Source organism: Ctenopharyngodon idella, chromosome 2 (genome assembly GCF_019924925.1).
Source record: "Ctenopharyngodon idella isolate HZGC_01 chromosome 2, HZGC01, whole genome shotgun sequence".
Classification (NCBI taxonomy): domain Eukaryota; kingdom Metazoa; phylum Chordata; class Actinopteri; order Cypriniformes; family Xenocyprididae; genus Ctenopharyngodon; species Ctenopharyngodon idella.
The window spans coordinates 22,124,408-22,140,473 of record NC_067221.1 but is presented as its reverse complement, the minus strand read 5'-3'; the positions used below and the strand labels follow the sequence as shown (position 1 = coordinate 22,140,473).

Here is a 16,066-nt window from a genome sequence, read left to right as displayed (position 1 = left end):
CCGATCTCCGGGTCTGGCGGTACCACTTTTAGCATAGCTTAGCATAGTTCATTGAATCTGATTAGACCGTTAGCATCTCCTTAAAAAAATGACCAAAGAGTTTCAATATTTTTCCTATTTAAAACTCGACTCTTCTGTAGTTACATCGTGTACTAAGACCGGCGGAAAATGAAAAGTTGCAATTTTCTAGAATGAGAGTATAGTTCCTAGTCATATTGGCCTAGAAAAACGCAACTTTTCATTTTCCGTCGGTCTTAGTACATGATGTAACTACAGAAGAGTCAAGTTTTAAATAGGAAAAATATCAAAACTCTTTGGTCATGTTTGACCATGCTAACGGTCTAATCAGATTCAATGAACTATGCTAAGCTATGCTAAAAGTGGTACCGCCAGACCCGGAGATCGGCTGAATGGATTCGAAAACGGTAAAACTCAACTGTTTAACTCTAGGGGAGTTGGAAAATGAGCCTATTTTCAAAAAAAGTGGAGTGTTCCTTTAAACCCTAACCAAAAGAAAAGAAAAGAAAAGTACAATATACTAACCAAACACCCTAGCCAAAAACAGAGATCAAAAAGTATATGAACAATAAACAATAATGGTAATAATAAACAATGATGGTGTCAAAAGCCTTACTTTCCCAAACCCTCAACATTTACAATGATCCCAAACAAACAGACTTAAAAGGGGAATCCAAAGGCAATAGTTTAAACGAGTACAAAGACATTTTTATCATCCACAACTTCACACTGAAATAGCACAGACACTGGACAAAGATTAAACTTGCAGTGTGTATGTGCATGTATAGAGTTTATGTTGAAAAGCTATGCAATCAGCTATATGCATATGCTAAGTGTTCGCATAAAAACTAAAGTGTAAATTAGGCCTACATGTGAAAAAAATGAAAAAGTGAATGAAATTGACTTTGAAAGCTACATTAGGTGCAATGGATTGTACAAAAGTTTGGTTTTATAATTTTAGTGACATTTTAGAATCATTAAAAGCTGTATCCAACAGCTGAGAAACACACAAAAATGAAAATTCTGTCATTATTTCCTCACAGGGAATGATTTCACCAAACATGTTCCTGGATCAACTTCTTTGTTGATCTTGGAACAACATTCCAATCAACAAATCAGATTTGAGGACACGTTTAGTTTATGTGAAGTTAAGGCTTAGGTACCCCTACATTGGTGTAATTCACCTATCATTTCCCTTTGATTTTAGGGATAAGTTATCTTTGGGTTAGGTTTATGGGTAGGGATATGGTTAGGACTAAATTTTGGACAGAAATTTTGTTCCAGGATCAACAAAATATGTTGATAAAGGTTCCTTAAGAATTGCTTACTGCAGCCCTCCTTAGAACTATTATATAAATAGGAACCTTTATAAGTATATTTATATCATTTAAACCACATGAGAACTGTGTGACACATAAATAATGATCGTGCTTTCGTAACCTGTGGATCTAAGATCACAGGGTCCCCAATTATATAGGTTCTCATAAATTTTTAATCACGGGATAGGTTGTAAGTAGAAGCAAAGCAGTGAAATTACCATATTCAGAGCAGGCAGTATGCTAATTACACCTCACACCGAGGTCAGCAGAGAGATGAGCCAATGCATATGTATATCTGCATCTGAGATGAGACTCCAGTCTTCACTAAAATATGACTGAGGAGGGGACAAGAGCTCTGCTAATACATTTATAGCAGTAAAAACCCCATGCATTAACACTTGGATGATTCAAGATGTATTTAACTAACCAATGCTGCTAATGATTGCTCAGCGGCTAGGAAAAGACATCCAATAATATGGGCAAAAATGCTTCATCATTTTTATTTATTTATTTATTTTTGGAAGAAATGAGGGGATTGGTGTAAATTCCCACGCTTATTGGGAATTAGCAGGGATTTTGTTAGAGAAAGGATCCTTTTGCATCCTTTCATTCCCCCAGGCCATCTAAATACACTCCATCTTCTCAGCTGTCCTTGTCTACATGGTCACCATCTGCTCCATTTGCATGATGGGCATCACTGACCAAGTAACCATGACAACTGCATAGAGGACTGTCTCTGTGGCCTTAGCAATGAGCGTGGCAGTAGTTGACAATGAGACTGAATTTGGAGTGTTAACAGCATTTGTGCTCACTGGAACAGTCAATCAAACATAGTGCTGTTGCAAGAATCACCACACACAAACCTTGTGTTGATACCATGCTTGTCTTAGTTTTTTGTTTTGTCTTTACAGTGCTGTCACTTGATCGATGGCTGTTTGTTTTGGCTTGCTATTTTTACTTCTCAGTCTCTTTGAGGTTTTTTTTTTTTTTTTTTAACTTCTCATTTCTCTTAGCATTACATTTTGTAGTGACAAACTCAGCATTGTCAAAACCACTGTTACCATTTTTGAATATTCGGCCTACATTCCCATTTAAAAGTTTGGATACACTTTCTTTAAAAATATATAATATAAATCATATTAGGTGTCTATATAGTATGTACTTACATTAAATTTAAAATTAGTGTGCACACAAGATTTAAAAAAGTTATATTTAGTGAACGAAGAGATGTCATATCGATTCAGTGTGGAGTACCGCAAGGCTCAGTACTAGGACTGTTGCTGTTCACTTTGTACATGCTATCCTTGGGAGATATCATTAGGAAGCATGGCATTAGGTTTCACTGTTATGCTGATGATACTCAGCTCTATATTTCTTTGCACCCTGACAAATCTAATTCACAAAATTAACGGAATGCATAGCTGATATAAGAAATAATAATAATAATAAAAGGATGACTAGCAATTTCCTACTACTTAATTCTGAAAAAAAACAGAGATTCTAATTATTGGAACAAAAATCTCCGCACGTAATAACCTTGAATACTGTCTAACACTAGATGGATGTTCTGTCAAGTCTTCGTCGTCAGTTAGGAACCTGGGTGTGCTATTTGATACAAGTCTTTCATTTAAAAGCCACGTTTCTAGCATCTGTAAAACTGCATTCTTTCATCTTAAAGGGTTAGTTCACCCAAAAATGAAAATATTCGATTCATAAAGCTCTGAAGCAGTGTTTTGAAATCGGCCCATATGTTGAAAAGTCTTTATTTTGGTTTTTGGTGCACAAAAAGTATTCTTGTCGCTTTATAATATTAAGATAGAACCACTGAACTCACATGAACTTTTTCAAATATATTTTTTGTACCTTAATGGACCTTGAGAGTTTAAATGGCATTGCTGTCTATGGAGGCCTCACTGAGCCATCGGATTTCATCAACAATATCTTAATTTGTGTTCTAAAGATGAACGAAGGTCTTACGGCTGTAGAACGACATGGGGGTGAGTAATAAATGACATTATTTTCATTTTTGGGTGAACTAACCCTTTAAAAATATATCTAAATTACAACATATGCTCTCAATGACAAATGTGGAACAGTTAGCTCATGCGTTTATGACCTCAATGCTAGATTATTGTAACACTCTACTCAGTGGTTGCCATGCACGCCTAATAAACAAACTCCAGCTGATCCAAAACGCAGCAGCTAGAGTTCTTACTAGAACCAGGAAGTATGACCATATTAGCCCGGTTCTGTCAACACTGCACTGGCTCCCTATTAAACATCGTATAAATTTTAAAATCTTGCTAATTACTTACAAAGCACTAAATGGTTTAGCTCCCCAGTAGGCCTACTTGAGCGAGCTCTTAACACATTATAGACCTTCACGTCTCATTTTAGTCCATCACCCATTGCAATCTCAAAATTCTGGCCAGTTGATAATGCCTAGAATATCAAAATGGACTGCTGGTGGTAGATCCTTTTCCTTTTTAGCACCTAAACTTTGGAACAGTCTTCCTAGCATAGTTTGGGAAACAGACACACTCTGTCAGTTTAAATCTAGACTAAAAACACATCTCTTTAACCTGGCATACACATAACACATTATCTACTTCTAAAATCCAAATCATGTAAATTGTTAGGCTGCATAAACTAGGTCATCCGGAACCGGGAACACTTCCCATAACATCTGATGTACTCACTATATCATAAGAAGAATGGCGTCTTTGCTAATATTAGTCTCTTTCTTTTTATCTTGAGGTTTACCGTAGTCTGCCAGATCCAGGCCATATCCAGATGAGATGAAGGACCTATGCCTAGACACGACAACAACGCACCCTTTGTAGTGTCAACTAAACTATCCCCTGCAAAAGCCTCTTTCCCTTTCCTTTCCCTATGTATAGATAACACGATATCAAAATGAGTTTGCATGGATCTGCTGAAACAACTAATAATTCTGTATTATGTGGGCCAGACAAGTATTTTGGCGATGTCACTTTGTAAAGAAAGACTAAGCGTCTGCGCACATAGGCCTACACGTTCAAACGCGCATACCTATAGACTAAATGTGTAAATGAACGGCAAGTACGCATTAAAAGTCTTCTGTTTTCAGTTAAAAAGTGTCATTTAAGCAGCCCCTACGTTAATAATTAACGATTTTTACAATGGAAGTGATTCAATCAAAAACTTACTTTAGCTCAATAATAACTTTTTCCTAGAGCTGCTGTAAAGCCAAAACAATCTCTGTCCATTAATTTTCCTATTATCACTGTGAAGCTGCTTTGAAACAATCCGTATTGTAAAAAAGCGCTACATAAATGATGACTTGACTTAGTGGATAGAGACTCCAAATAATACACTACTGTATATGATTATTCAATGTGAAGCTCACAATATTTTACACACAATGAGGTTTATATAACCACTTGCCACCTCACCCTTCTTCTCACTGTATTATACTCACCAAGGCTGCATTTATCTGATTTAAAAAAATACACTAAAAACAGTAGCATTATGAAATATTATAACAGAATAACTTTTTACTATTTTAATATATTTAAAAATGTAATGTATTCCTGTGATGGTAAAGCTGAATTTTCGAGAAGGTGCTCGCTGCAGAGCAAATGGGTGGAGCTTACGTTAGCCCCCCCTCGCTAGACGTCCAGCGAGGAGGAGCAAATGTACAACCACACCCTAATCCTACCCTAACCATACCCACAACTCTATCTCTCCACCCCATTCGACGTCCAGAGAAGTGGAGAGTTCTATCCCTCCACCCTACTGGGCGTTCAGAGGAAACCATGATACATTTCTTCAGGATTCTTTATTTAAAAGAACAGTATTTATTTGAATCTGAAAACATTAAAATAAATGAATAACAAATGTCTTTACTGTCACTTTTGGTAAAAAAAAAAAGGAAAAAAAAAGCCCATTTACATAAACTACTTTGCATATCGCCACCTATTTGGTGTTTAAATAAACTTTAAACACTGTGAATAAGAACTATATTGTTTGTTTGATGCTAATTATATAATAAAAAGAAAAACTGATTAAAATAACAGTTTTGCAAAGATAACATGGCTGTAAAAGTTTATTTTTTATGTTTAGTCAATTTGCTTCGACATTTCTTGAAAGGTAAGGTATATTATGTTTTTTTATTTTTTTTATTATTATTATTATTATAGAAATGCCTTGCATAGAAATAGCATAGAAAATGTCCTGTTGCACAAAATAATAATAATAATAATAATAAAAACATCTGAATGCAGATCAACAATGTGACCCAGGTGCTTTCTGGAAAACCCGCCTGATTATTATCAATGTTTGAAAAACATTGTGCTGCTTAACTCTCTACTATAGTGTAAACTATGGTGTATCATCATTTAAAAACAACTCAGAAAAAGTTATTTACAAAAGTAACATTCATCTAAAAAAACAAAAATTACATTTTAGTATTGTCATATGACATCCCCTTCAGCCAATAAAATGAATATCTATGTGCCATGTGCTTGACATTTTTGTCAACAAGGAAGTGAAGAAGACATGAGCACATGTTAGGCCACATGCTGTCAACAATCCATTGTGAGTTTATTTTAGACTAAAATCAATTTAAAAAAAAAAAAAAAAAAAAAAAAAAAATCTTAAATTCAATTAAAAAAAAATATCATTGTAAATCCAAATGTGTTTTCGGTAACACTTTAGTATAGGGAACACATATTCACTATTAACTACGACTTTTCCCTCAATAAACTCCTAATTTACTTCTTATTAATTGTTAGTAAGGTAGTTGTAAAGTTTAGGTATTGTTTATAGGATTAAGAATGTAGAATAAGGTCATGCAGAATAAGGCATTAATATGTGCTTAATGAGTACTAATAAACAGCTAATATTCTAGTAATATGCATGCTAATAAGCAACTAGTTAAAAGACCCTAAAATAAAGTGTTACCGTGTTTTCTAAAGTTTTTGGTCATTTTAATGCGCATTTTGTCAAATCAATAACTCAAAGACCAAAAATGACAAGTCCTTTTAGTGGATACATATTTTCCGTGTAGCTGGCACTATTGTTCAGTACTGGCAGGCAGGATAATAACCTTTTTGCCTGTGCTTTAGGTTGATGTTAGTAAGTTTATAGAAGACAGAGAGGAAAAACTGTACCTTTTCCAGAAAGTATTGATGACAGTGATGGCAGTGCACCAGAAAAAAAAAAAAAAAAAAAAAAAAGGTCATACAAAGAAAGGAAGAAGTTGAAGATCAAGGAGGATAGAAGCAGTGAGGGTCATTGCAGAGATGAAGAATATAAGTCATAGATTGTTTTGGAAGTCAGGTATTTTTGGCCAGTTTGGAAGATGTGATCCATACTATAACCAGAGGTCAGGAAAGATGCCACTGCCTGTTGGCCTCACTACACTAACAAGCAGGGATGCTCCAAAACAGGTCAAAATTGAGTTACATGTGGAAAGTGTGGGCTAGAAGAAAAAGAAGAGTCTTTTTGATTTTCACTTGTGCTACAATCATTCATTTGGAATTTCAAGAAGAAAACGATGTTATAGATTTTTTTATGTTTTTTGAAAGACATGGTCTCACTACTTTCCAGGAAGTTGCATAAGAATTTCTGTCAAGTTTTTGACATAGAGTGTGTCTCAATCTGCTCCCGAGCTCGTGTATCAGTATATCGTGTACACAAATTCGGGCACTGGTAAGGACAGTAAAGGATGCTGGTTCGGATATTTTCTGATATTACTTGTAATGTTATTTAAAGTACATTATGATAAATTATTTGCTTAATACATATACGCAACATTTAAGCCATAAATAAATTATAAATGTTAGCTAGATTATGTTCATTACCTGTCTAGCGATGTATGTTTATGCTGAAATATAATAAAATAATGGTTTGTATTTTTAAAAACATCTATTGTGCATCATTATGTGTAGTGAGTTGGCTCACGTGATTCAAGTTTCGCGCTTCAGAATTTCCGTTAAGGGAGCATAGTGAGCATCGATGCCTGGTTTTCACGGTGCACTGTAGGACTTTTTAGGGAGCGAACGTTTCAGTACACTGGAAGGATTCTGCGATTGAGACAGCCCTTACCACTGAACTAAGGAGCTGACTGAGACACACCAATTTTCACATGTGAGTTCCAAATGAAATATAGTAGCACAAGATGAAATGGAATGTTAATAAAGCTTTTTAATGTTTTTTGAAACACTAAGACCTTTTCACTTGTTTTCAGATAGTGAAAATGCATTTGAATGCGTGTGAAGTTTCAGTACCTTCATAATTTACCCTAATATGAGAAAGTCAGTTATAAATGACGGCACCCTAAAAAGGTCAAAGGTTAGATTTAGAAAACTCATTTTGGGAAATGTTTTTTTTTAGCCTTAAATATATGTAAAATATAAAGTTGTTTATTTTTTTTTGGCTGTGATTTCATAATTAGTTTGGTAACACTTTAGTATAGGGAACACATATTCACTATTAACTACGACTTGTCCCTCAATAAACTCTTACTGCTTATTAATAGTTAGTAAGGTAGTTGTTAAGTTTAGGTATTGGGTAGGATTAAGAATGTAGAATAACAGCCAATATTGTAGTAATATGCATGCTAATAAGTAACTAGTTAAAAGACCCTAAAATAAAGTGTTACCATAGAAAATTCAAAATAAATAAATATATATATATATATATATATATATATATATATTTTTTTTTTTTTTTTTTTTTTTTTAATAATACTGACCCCAAACTTTGGTATATGGGACAAATTTTAACAAAATAATGATTATGTGTTTGTAATATAATATCATTATATATTATAGTGTAATTGCATTAGAAAGTAATGGTAATACTAATGAACAACATGCATTTAGGTCAATTTATACTGATAGTTTACTTGATTAACACCCAGTACTTGTTATGTTAATATTACATTTGGGTTTAATAAAGTATAACCTTTTTAAATCAAGGAATATTTTCAGTTGCATATTAGGTTGTATTGATAATATTGTATTTAACTGATATGGTCATAACCAGCTATAAGTCTGAAAGGTGTTTAAAGTCATGATAAACTTTTCAGTCAAGTGTGTCCTAGTCTCGCGTAGCCAGACCTTCAGACTGATGACAGAAGGTCTGGACTCTATCGCAGCTTTTATTGGCCAAGGACCGCCCAAGAGGATGTTTTACTGACATGTAATGCAACCAATCATAGTTCGTTTTGTTCCAAGTCATGTTTAGGGGCATGAAAATGTAAAAAAAAGTCGATGTCCCTGCAATAACAGACCGGCATGCATCTATAAATTATTAATTCAAGAACGTTGTGCAAGTTTACAGCAACAATGGAGCCACAAACTTCACATACTTTTGAAAAACCAGTGTTTAGTTGATCCTGGTAAGCGTTTGTAAACACGTGTCCTGGACATCTTGTAGAATTCAACAAACCAGATGACAACTGGAACTGCTGAAGTGTTTCCAGATAAGTGTGCCATATTCATCAGACGTGGGCGTGATGTCTGAGGCTGAGACTAGGTGTGTCCAAACATTTCACTGGAAGGTGTACGTTAACAATAAACTCAACCCTGGATCTTAAAAAACTTGACAAAGACATCCTGTATTACTGGAAGTGTAACAATGTTATCAGGAGGCCATAATGTTTTTTTTTCCGTTTTTTCTACCACCTCATGTTCTGTTTACAGCAGCAGGATAAGGGCAAAGACATGGCGACAGGCCAGGGCACTTGCCGGACCCAGAGTGAGTGCCAACGGTTCTTAAAGCCCAGCTATTCAGCACCCACTCCACATCCGGCCCCCTGCTCCGACCCCTCAGTGGCCTCCCAACCCGCAGCTGCTATTTGTGGAAAACAGAAGCTGCTCTCTGGCGACTTCCTCTTGCTCAGTCACTCACACACGGTTGCAATAGCAACAGCAGAGAGGCTGCGGCCCACTTCAAGGATTCATAGTCACTGGATACTCCTGTGAGACAGACTGATTGTCCGGGATTTGTGGTCTACTACAGTTGACAGTTTGCCACTATTTAAATGTCTCTACTGTAGCTGACGTGTTAGGAACAGAGCTGCTCTTAAAATAGCTTTTGCTCTGGTACAAATGCCATATGGATATATACATATTTATTAGGAGTGGGACGGTTCGCTGTAAAAAATCTAACCGTTCGGTTCTCCACCCACTGTTCGGCACGCGCTTGCACCGCAGTTCATCCCAAATCTGACGACGCATCTATAATATAGTTTCTTGAAAACAACATGCAAAACAAACAGACGGATTCGGCTAATGTATGTTTCAGTCGATGGATATGCAGTCTAGTTTCCCAATACATTACAACAGCGATGATCAAAGGAACATGGACAAACAGTCACTCGTTGTAAACAAATGTTCAATGACTTGCCGAATGCTCTATGACCAGTCATTTACGCCATCATCACCCGGGTGTTGAAAGCGCGACGCGAGCGCAGTTGAGACCTGAACATCTCACGTTGCTATCTGTGTTTAAAATAAACTCATTTAAACCTTGCCAATTTAAACATTCATCCGTAAGACGCGAATGAGAACTCGCGCGCGCTGTGAGGAGATTTGTGTGTTCATCTCAAGCGCATACATGGAGAGCCGCCTCACAGCGCGCAAATAGTCTCGCGCAAGTCTTGCACCTAAACGTACAATTCACACAAAAATAATGTCAACATGCCCATCTTAGCGAGTATCTTAACAAACATAGTAGGTTATGTCTTAAGAGAAAAACGAGACAGACAACGCATGTGTATCAGTATTAGTGTACTGGATCTCGAATTATGTCTTAAAGGGACAGCAGTCTAATATTCCTGCTCTATGTGTTTTAATGTTAATCGAACGACAAAGCACGAAAAATCACTCTTGACTCAAAAGCTTTTGTAACTTCAATAATGTTTCATCTTTATTTAACTATTCAAAGAAGTTTATATGCAGTGCTATTTTATATTTAATTACTTTCAATTTCTGTACCTGAAAGCTATTAGTTACCTGAAAAACCTGTAAAGCATTGTTTATTTTATTTGTATCTTAGCTCTCATGTATTTATTTGTGCTGTTTCTTGTAGTTAGATTATTTTTTATTTTCTTCATCTTTATTTGACAATTGTCCTATTTTTTACTGAACATAGCATATATATATATATATATATATATATATATATATATATATATATATATATATATATATAAATTATTTATTCCAGTGATGGCAAAGCTGAATTTTCAGCATCATTACTCCAGTCATCAGTGTCATATGATCCTTCAGAAATCATTCTAATAAAAAATCATTCTCTACTCAAGAAATTTTATATTTATTATTATTAGTAGTAGTAGTAGTAGTAGTATATAAATTATTATAAATAATAATACTTCTTAAAAAAATCAAAGAAATGCTACTATTTACTACTTTTTCAGCAATTGTGCCACTGTGAAGTTTGTTGTATTGAAGCAAATTTGAACTTGCACATTGAACAAAAACTTCTAGATGTTTGCATTCCCACTCTCCTGCATTTGAACGGAAGTGAAAGGAACATTAAGCGTAGTGTGGCAACACTACCAGGAGAAGATAAACACAGCCACGAATCTATATTGAAGCTGTCCAGATTTCCAGCAGAGTATAACTTAAATGAAAGAAATGCAGATAGTATGATAAAATGTATTTGCATACTTTCAAAGTGACAGGCTCTTTTGCCAAAGGGGAGGCTGCATTTTTTAAGATGTTTTCATGTCTGCCTATGAAACCACAGCAGAGAAGACAGTCGTAGAAATGTTTAGTGCATCACATAATCACAAATTCATTTCCTCTTTGTTTAAAATAGAGACAAATGCCAGGAAGAGAGCTAAATTAAAACCTGCCCGATGTGTCTTAAGAATGCAGTACTACTGGCCACATTCCAGTCAGTGCACAGCAAAGAATATTATTCTATCAACCTTGTATTGATAACAAAAAATTTGCATTTAAAAAAAGGGAAATTCAGACATCTTGTATGGTGTTAAAAGTGGAAATGAAAGAAAACGTAGGTGGAAGCGAGTTGCTCTCAAACCCTCTTACTGTAATGTGAACCACGTTAATATACAGTGATTGGGTCATTCCTGTTATGCAGTACCTTTGAAGCTCTATAACATGTAAGAATTTCTATTAAAGGGTGTAGAAGATTTTTAGAAATATTTTCAGGTCAAGCTCAAGCACCTAAAATTTTATTGTAATTTGCATAACAGGATGGAAATGAAGAGCTTAAGTTAGCCATTGCTCAGAGAGACTGACTGTGAGTTAGCTTACACAAGAGCATCAACTTGAGCCATCTTTAAAAGTATTGATATTACAATTTCTGTAATTTTATCACTCAAGATGGAATGTTGAGTGAAATAAACTGAATTATAACACAATACCAACATCACAGAATTCATCAAATACACTGCTAGCGATGTTGTTGTTTTCCTGCTCAAAACTGTCATTTCATAGGATGATGTCATTAAGGAACTGGCTTTTGTTAAAGTGATATTACAAGATAAAACAGGATAGACGGTGATAGAAAGACAGACAGATAGACAAACATAGATAGAAAGATGACCTTATTCTACATTCTTAATCCTACCCAATAATACCTAAACTTAACAACTAACTTACTAACTATTAATAAGCAGTAAATTAGGAGTTTATTGAGGGGAAAGTCGTAGTTAATAGTGAATACATGTTCCCTACTAAAGTGTTACCAAGATAGATAGATAGATAGATAGATAGATAGATAGAGAACATTTTTTTCAAAACATTTCAGTTACAGAAAGGAAAAAAAGAAACATATGGAATAGTTCTGGAAAGTTCTGCCATCGTTTATTCCCCCTCATGTTGTTCTAAACATGACTTTCTTCTGTGGAAAACTGTATTACTTTCTTTCAGACTTTTTCTTTTTGAAAAGTGTTTAAACTATTTTTGACTATAGCAAAAGTATTTGGGATCGAAAATTAATTAAGAATTAAAAACCAATAGAAAATTGTGTTTCATATTTTACCCCATAAACTAAGACATGATGGGGACATGAAAATGTACTGCATAACAAGAATGATATGTTTTAGTGTGTTAACCCAGAGACAAAGTCTACAGTAACTAGAGCACATCTCAATGATTCGATCAGAACTGCACCCATCTGAATTAGACACACAGGACAGTGAGTCTATTGCTATTTACATAACCTCTTTAGTTTGTGCAGTGCTGAAAGCAGTAAATGCAAAATCTAAATGTTTTGATTAAATAAATATCTTGGCGTACCTTTAATAATCAATGACACGTCATTCACAAAGTTTTTTTCTTTTTTTTTCTTTCTTATTTGCTCAAACAGGTGGTGATGCACAGACAATATTCTTGTCCCAACAAACAGGATGTGGCTGTGCACAGTATGATTCAAACAGATACATTCCACTGAGCCATTAAGCGTTGAACATAAATAACAGTTTGTACAGAATGAGGAGTATCAGGCTGTTATCAGCACAAATGCAAAACATAGAACGTCTTTGGCGGTGATTCATATTTTGGGTACTGTCAATAGCGGTCTGCTCAAATCCTTAGCCTCACCGGCTGTACGAACGCGCAGGTATCCCAGCAGAGACATCGCGTGCTGACAATACTCCTCCACCTGTCTGATCTGCTGGTAGTTCAGCACAGTTCTCCAGGCGCTGGCCGCTTGTGTCGCGTTCCTGGAGGATACGATGAAGGGTTTGGTGGAGGCGTTTGGTCCTGTTGTCATATTCATAGCAAAGATCTCAATTTCGTGATTGGCTGAAAGATTAACAAAGCGATAAACATTCCGAACAGTTTTTATGGGGTTCTCCACCAAGTCCTCGTAGCGTACCGTCATGTATTTGCCTTTGAACCAGTTGGGAGGGTAAAGAGCAGTTTTCAGAGTTCTAGACATCTGTTCACAGATCACCTCCATGGCTCCGATGGAGTGGTAGTCTGAACCGTCTTTTTTGTTCATTTTGTGGTTGGGGTCCACAAATGGCACACGACGAAGTTTGGGGTCTCTGCTGCGTACGACTTGCAAATTCTCCCGAATGAGTCCATGTCTAGATTTAATCCTGGAGTTGGCCACCGCCCTGGGGTCTCGAACCAGGTGGATCACTTTCAGATTCAGAGACGGGTCCTCCATTAGAGGAGCCAGAATGTTAACGTCCAAAATGCGAACTCCCTTTATCACTATCGTGTTGTATTTTAAACACTCTTCCTCCAGCATCTGAAGGCTCTGTGGAGGGCACTTTTTACAAACCTTTTCATCCACCATTCCCACCACATCTTTCCTGTAAGACGAACAGAAGGGGTAGGAGCAGATGACCTTATTTATGGCAGCCCCAAACAGTCCAAGAGAGGTTATGTTCTTCCCCCCAGGACTGTTGTACAACTGAAAAACTGAGAAATCACACCTGTAAAGAGAACTCAGCATGTCCCTGGCTGCTCCTTGGAGGGACACCGCATCCCCCGGGTACAGCTTCTGCCAAATATGCCACATAGGCTCATACAAGAAAAACACATCTGGGTTTTGGTTGAAAAGCTCCCCAAAAAAAGACGAGCCGGACCTCCAAGTGGTCAACACGTACACCAGCTGCCTTTTCTTGACCTGCGGTGCTTTGTAAAGGTAACGGATGTCTGATCTGCTTTGGAAGTTCACTCCCTGCACTGGCTGGTTGCATTGCTGAGGCTCTTTGGTCCATTTGTAATTAGCCAGGTTCAGCATGGTCAGAGCCACCAGCAGAAAATAGGCCAGAAACATGATTATCTTCTTCCGCCGTAGCACTTTCATCACAATTCCAGGGTTGGCTATTATTTTGGTGTGACTTCTTGTGCAAGATTTGTGTTTCCTTCCAAAGCCAGCATTCTTCTCCCATGGTGGTGTGAATTTTAGAGGGTAGGGTTTGTTTTTCATTTATGACACAGAAGAACCAGTAATGTCCCAAATAGAGCTGCAGTGTATCACATGCAGCAATGATGGCATAGAAGAAAGCGTGACATCTGCCCCAAGTCCATGTAATCGATTATCGATTAGGTGATGCGTGGGAGAGGAGGGGATGCCCGATGCTCCAAAATATGAGACGAAACGAAAACAAACCGCACCGCAATGCGCAGCGTTTCATTCGGATACCATACAACGGTTCGTATTATTTAACGGCTCACAAAGCGAACTCAATCACATTTCGTTTTGCTTACCGATGAAAAGCTACGGACTCATCCCGACAACATTTTTCGTCCGGGCCACCGGCTGGGGTAAAATGGCGATAAAGATGCCTGCGCGATCATTTGAGCTCAAAGGAAAGAAAACCCTGTAAGCACAAAGTTTCTTTAAAACACGAAATCAAAAGAAAGGCATCTCCCAATGTGGTACCCAGCCTCTGCTCTGTTGTCCGGCCGTACGCTATATAACCGATTGGTGCTGCACGAATTAAGTGGCAAAAAAAGGAACAAAAGTTCCACCTCCTTTAAGCGCTGAATGGTGGAATCAGGAGCGTCTTGGCGTTTACTAATGACGCTATTGGTTCGTGTCTACGTCCGTCAAATCTCACTGGTCACAAGTCTACATAGCAACATGATGCACTAAATATCACGAAGTACAACATTTAGAGAGTTCAGTCACTTTATCTAACGTCCAATATTATCTTAAATTATGTCTAAATATTAAGTGTAACCTATCTATTTATAAAATATCCATTTATACATATTTTAAGACTTTAACGTTACCTTAAACTGTACACTGTAAAATTGTTTTAAAAATTTTACTTTTGGAGGTACAACGGCTGGGGCAGTACCCTTAAAAGGAAATCTTTGTAACTTTTTACCCCTAAAAGCTGCATTTTAGTACGTAAGAGTAGCAATATTTTAAGATAGGCTACTACTATGAACCATTTAGGGGTTGATAGGGTAGCCTACTGCCTCAGTGACAAGCATGTTTTACCCCTAAAGGTAAAACTTTTTTTCTGAGAGTGTATGGATGCTGTGTTCTGTAAGGAGATTTGCCTTGAAAATAAAAGCATGCAGGGTCTTTCCTCCTCAAATATTTTTGTGCAGGGTATTAGATTTACATTTTTAATTATTTAAATATATTTGCATTTGTTGTATATTATATTAGCCTATACATTCTATTTGATGTATAATAATATATATTGCTACCTTATGGTTTTAATGACAGTTTTTATAAAGCATTATCAAATTTAGCCTTTATTTATTATTTGGCTGGGCTGGAAGGGAGTCTTGGTGGGGGTTTCCTTGGTTTGTAAAGGTTGGAAACCGAGTATTAAAACAAGGATTCTTTGGGATTAAAATCAGGAAAGCAGATTTTTTTTCTGTTATATAACTGAAGAACAATGACATAGGGATAGTTAATTCACGACAAACACACTAACAGTGCCTGTTCTGGTAACTATTCTTTGTAGTTGGCGCCACCTGCTGTTAGTTTCTCTCTTTCGCTGACTGTGCTCTCCACTTTTAGGCTATTCACACGTTTACACAATAACATAATTAATAATTGATGATGAATAAAATAAGGTTAGTACAGAAAACAAAAATTATGTTATTCACTCTATCACTCTCTCAAATGTTTTTGAAGGGAGATTAGGATAATACAGTAAACAGGCCATTGCAGCAGCGCATTAGGCTGGAGTCTTGCCATATTGTGAAGCAAGTTATTGCTTCAACCCAAAAAGTTGTGTGGGAATGTAGGTGCACAGAAGG

At 36.4% G+C, this 16,066-nt stretch overlaps 1 protein-coding gene across 1 annotated transcript; it reads right to left on the bottom strand.

Annotated features, from left to right (window-relative positions):
- Positions 1 to 10,994: 10,994 nt before the first annotated feature.
- chst2a (carbohydrate (N-acetylglucosamine-6-O) sulfotransferase 2a) lies at positions 10,995 to 14,791 on the bottom strand. The gene has a single exon (XM_051912990.1). It carries the CDS (start codon positions 14,265 to 14,267, stop codon positions 12,873 to 12,875), a length of 1,395 nt encoding a protein of 464 aa, XP_051768950.1. The 5' UTR covers positions 14,268 to 14,791; the 3' UTR covers positions 10,995 to 12,872.
- Positions 14,792 to 16,066: the final 1,275 nt, after the last annotated feature.

Excerpts from the sequence above, each read along its gene's own strand:
- chst2a (XM_051912990.1), bottom strand. The coding sequence starts at position 14,267 with ATGAAAAACAAACCCTACCCTCTAAAATTCACACCACCATGGGAGAAG.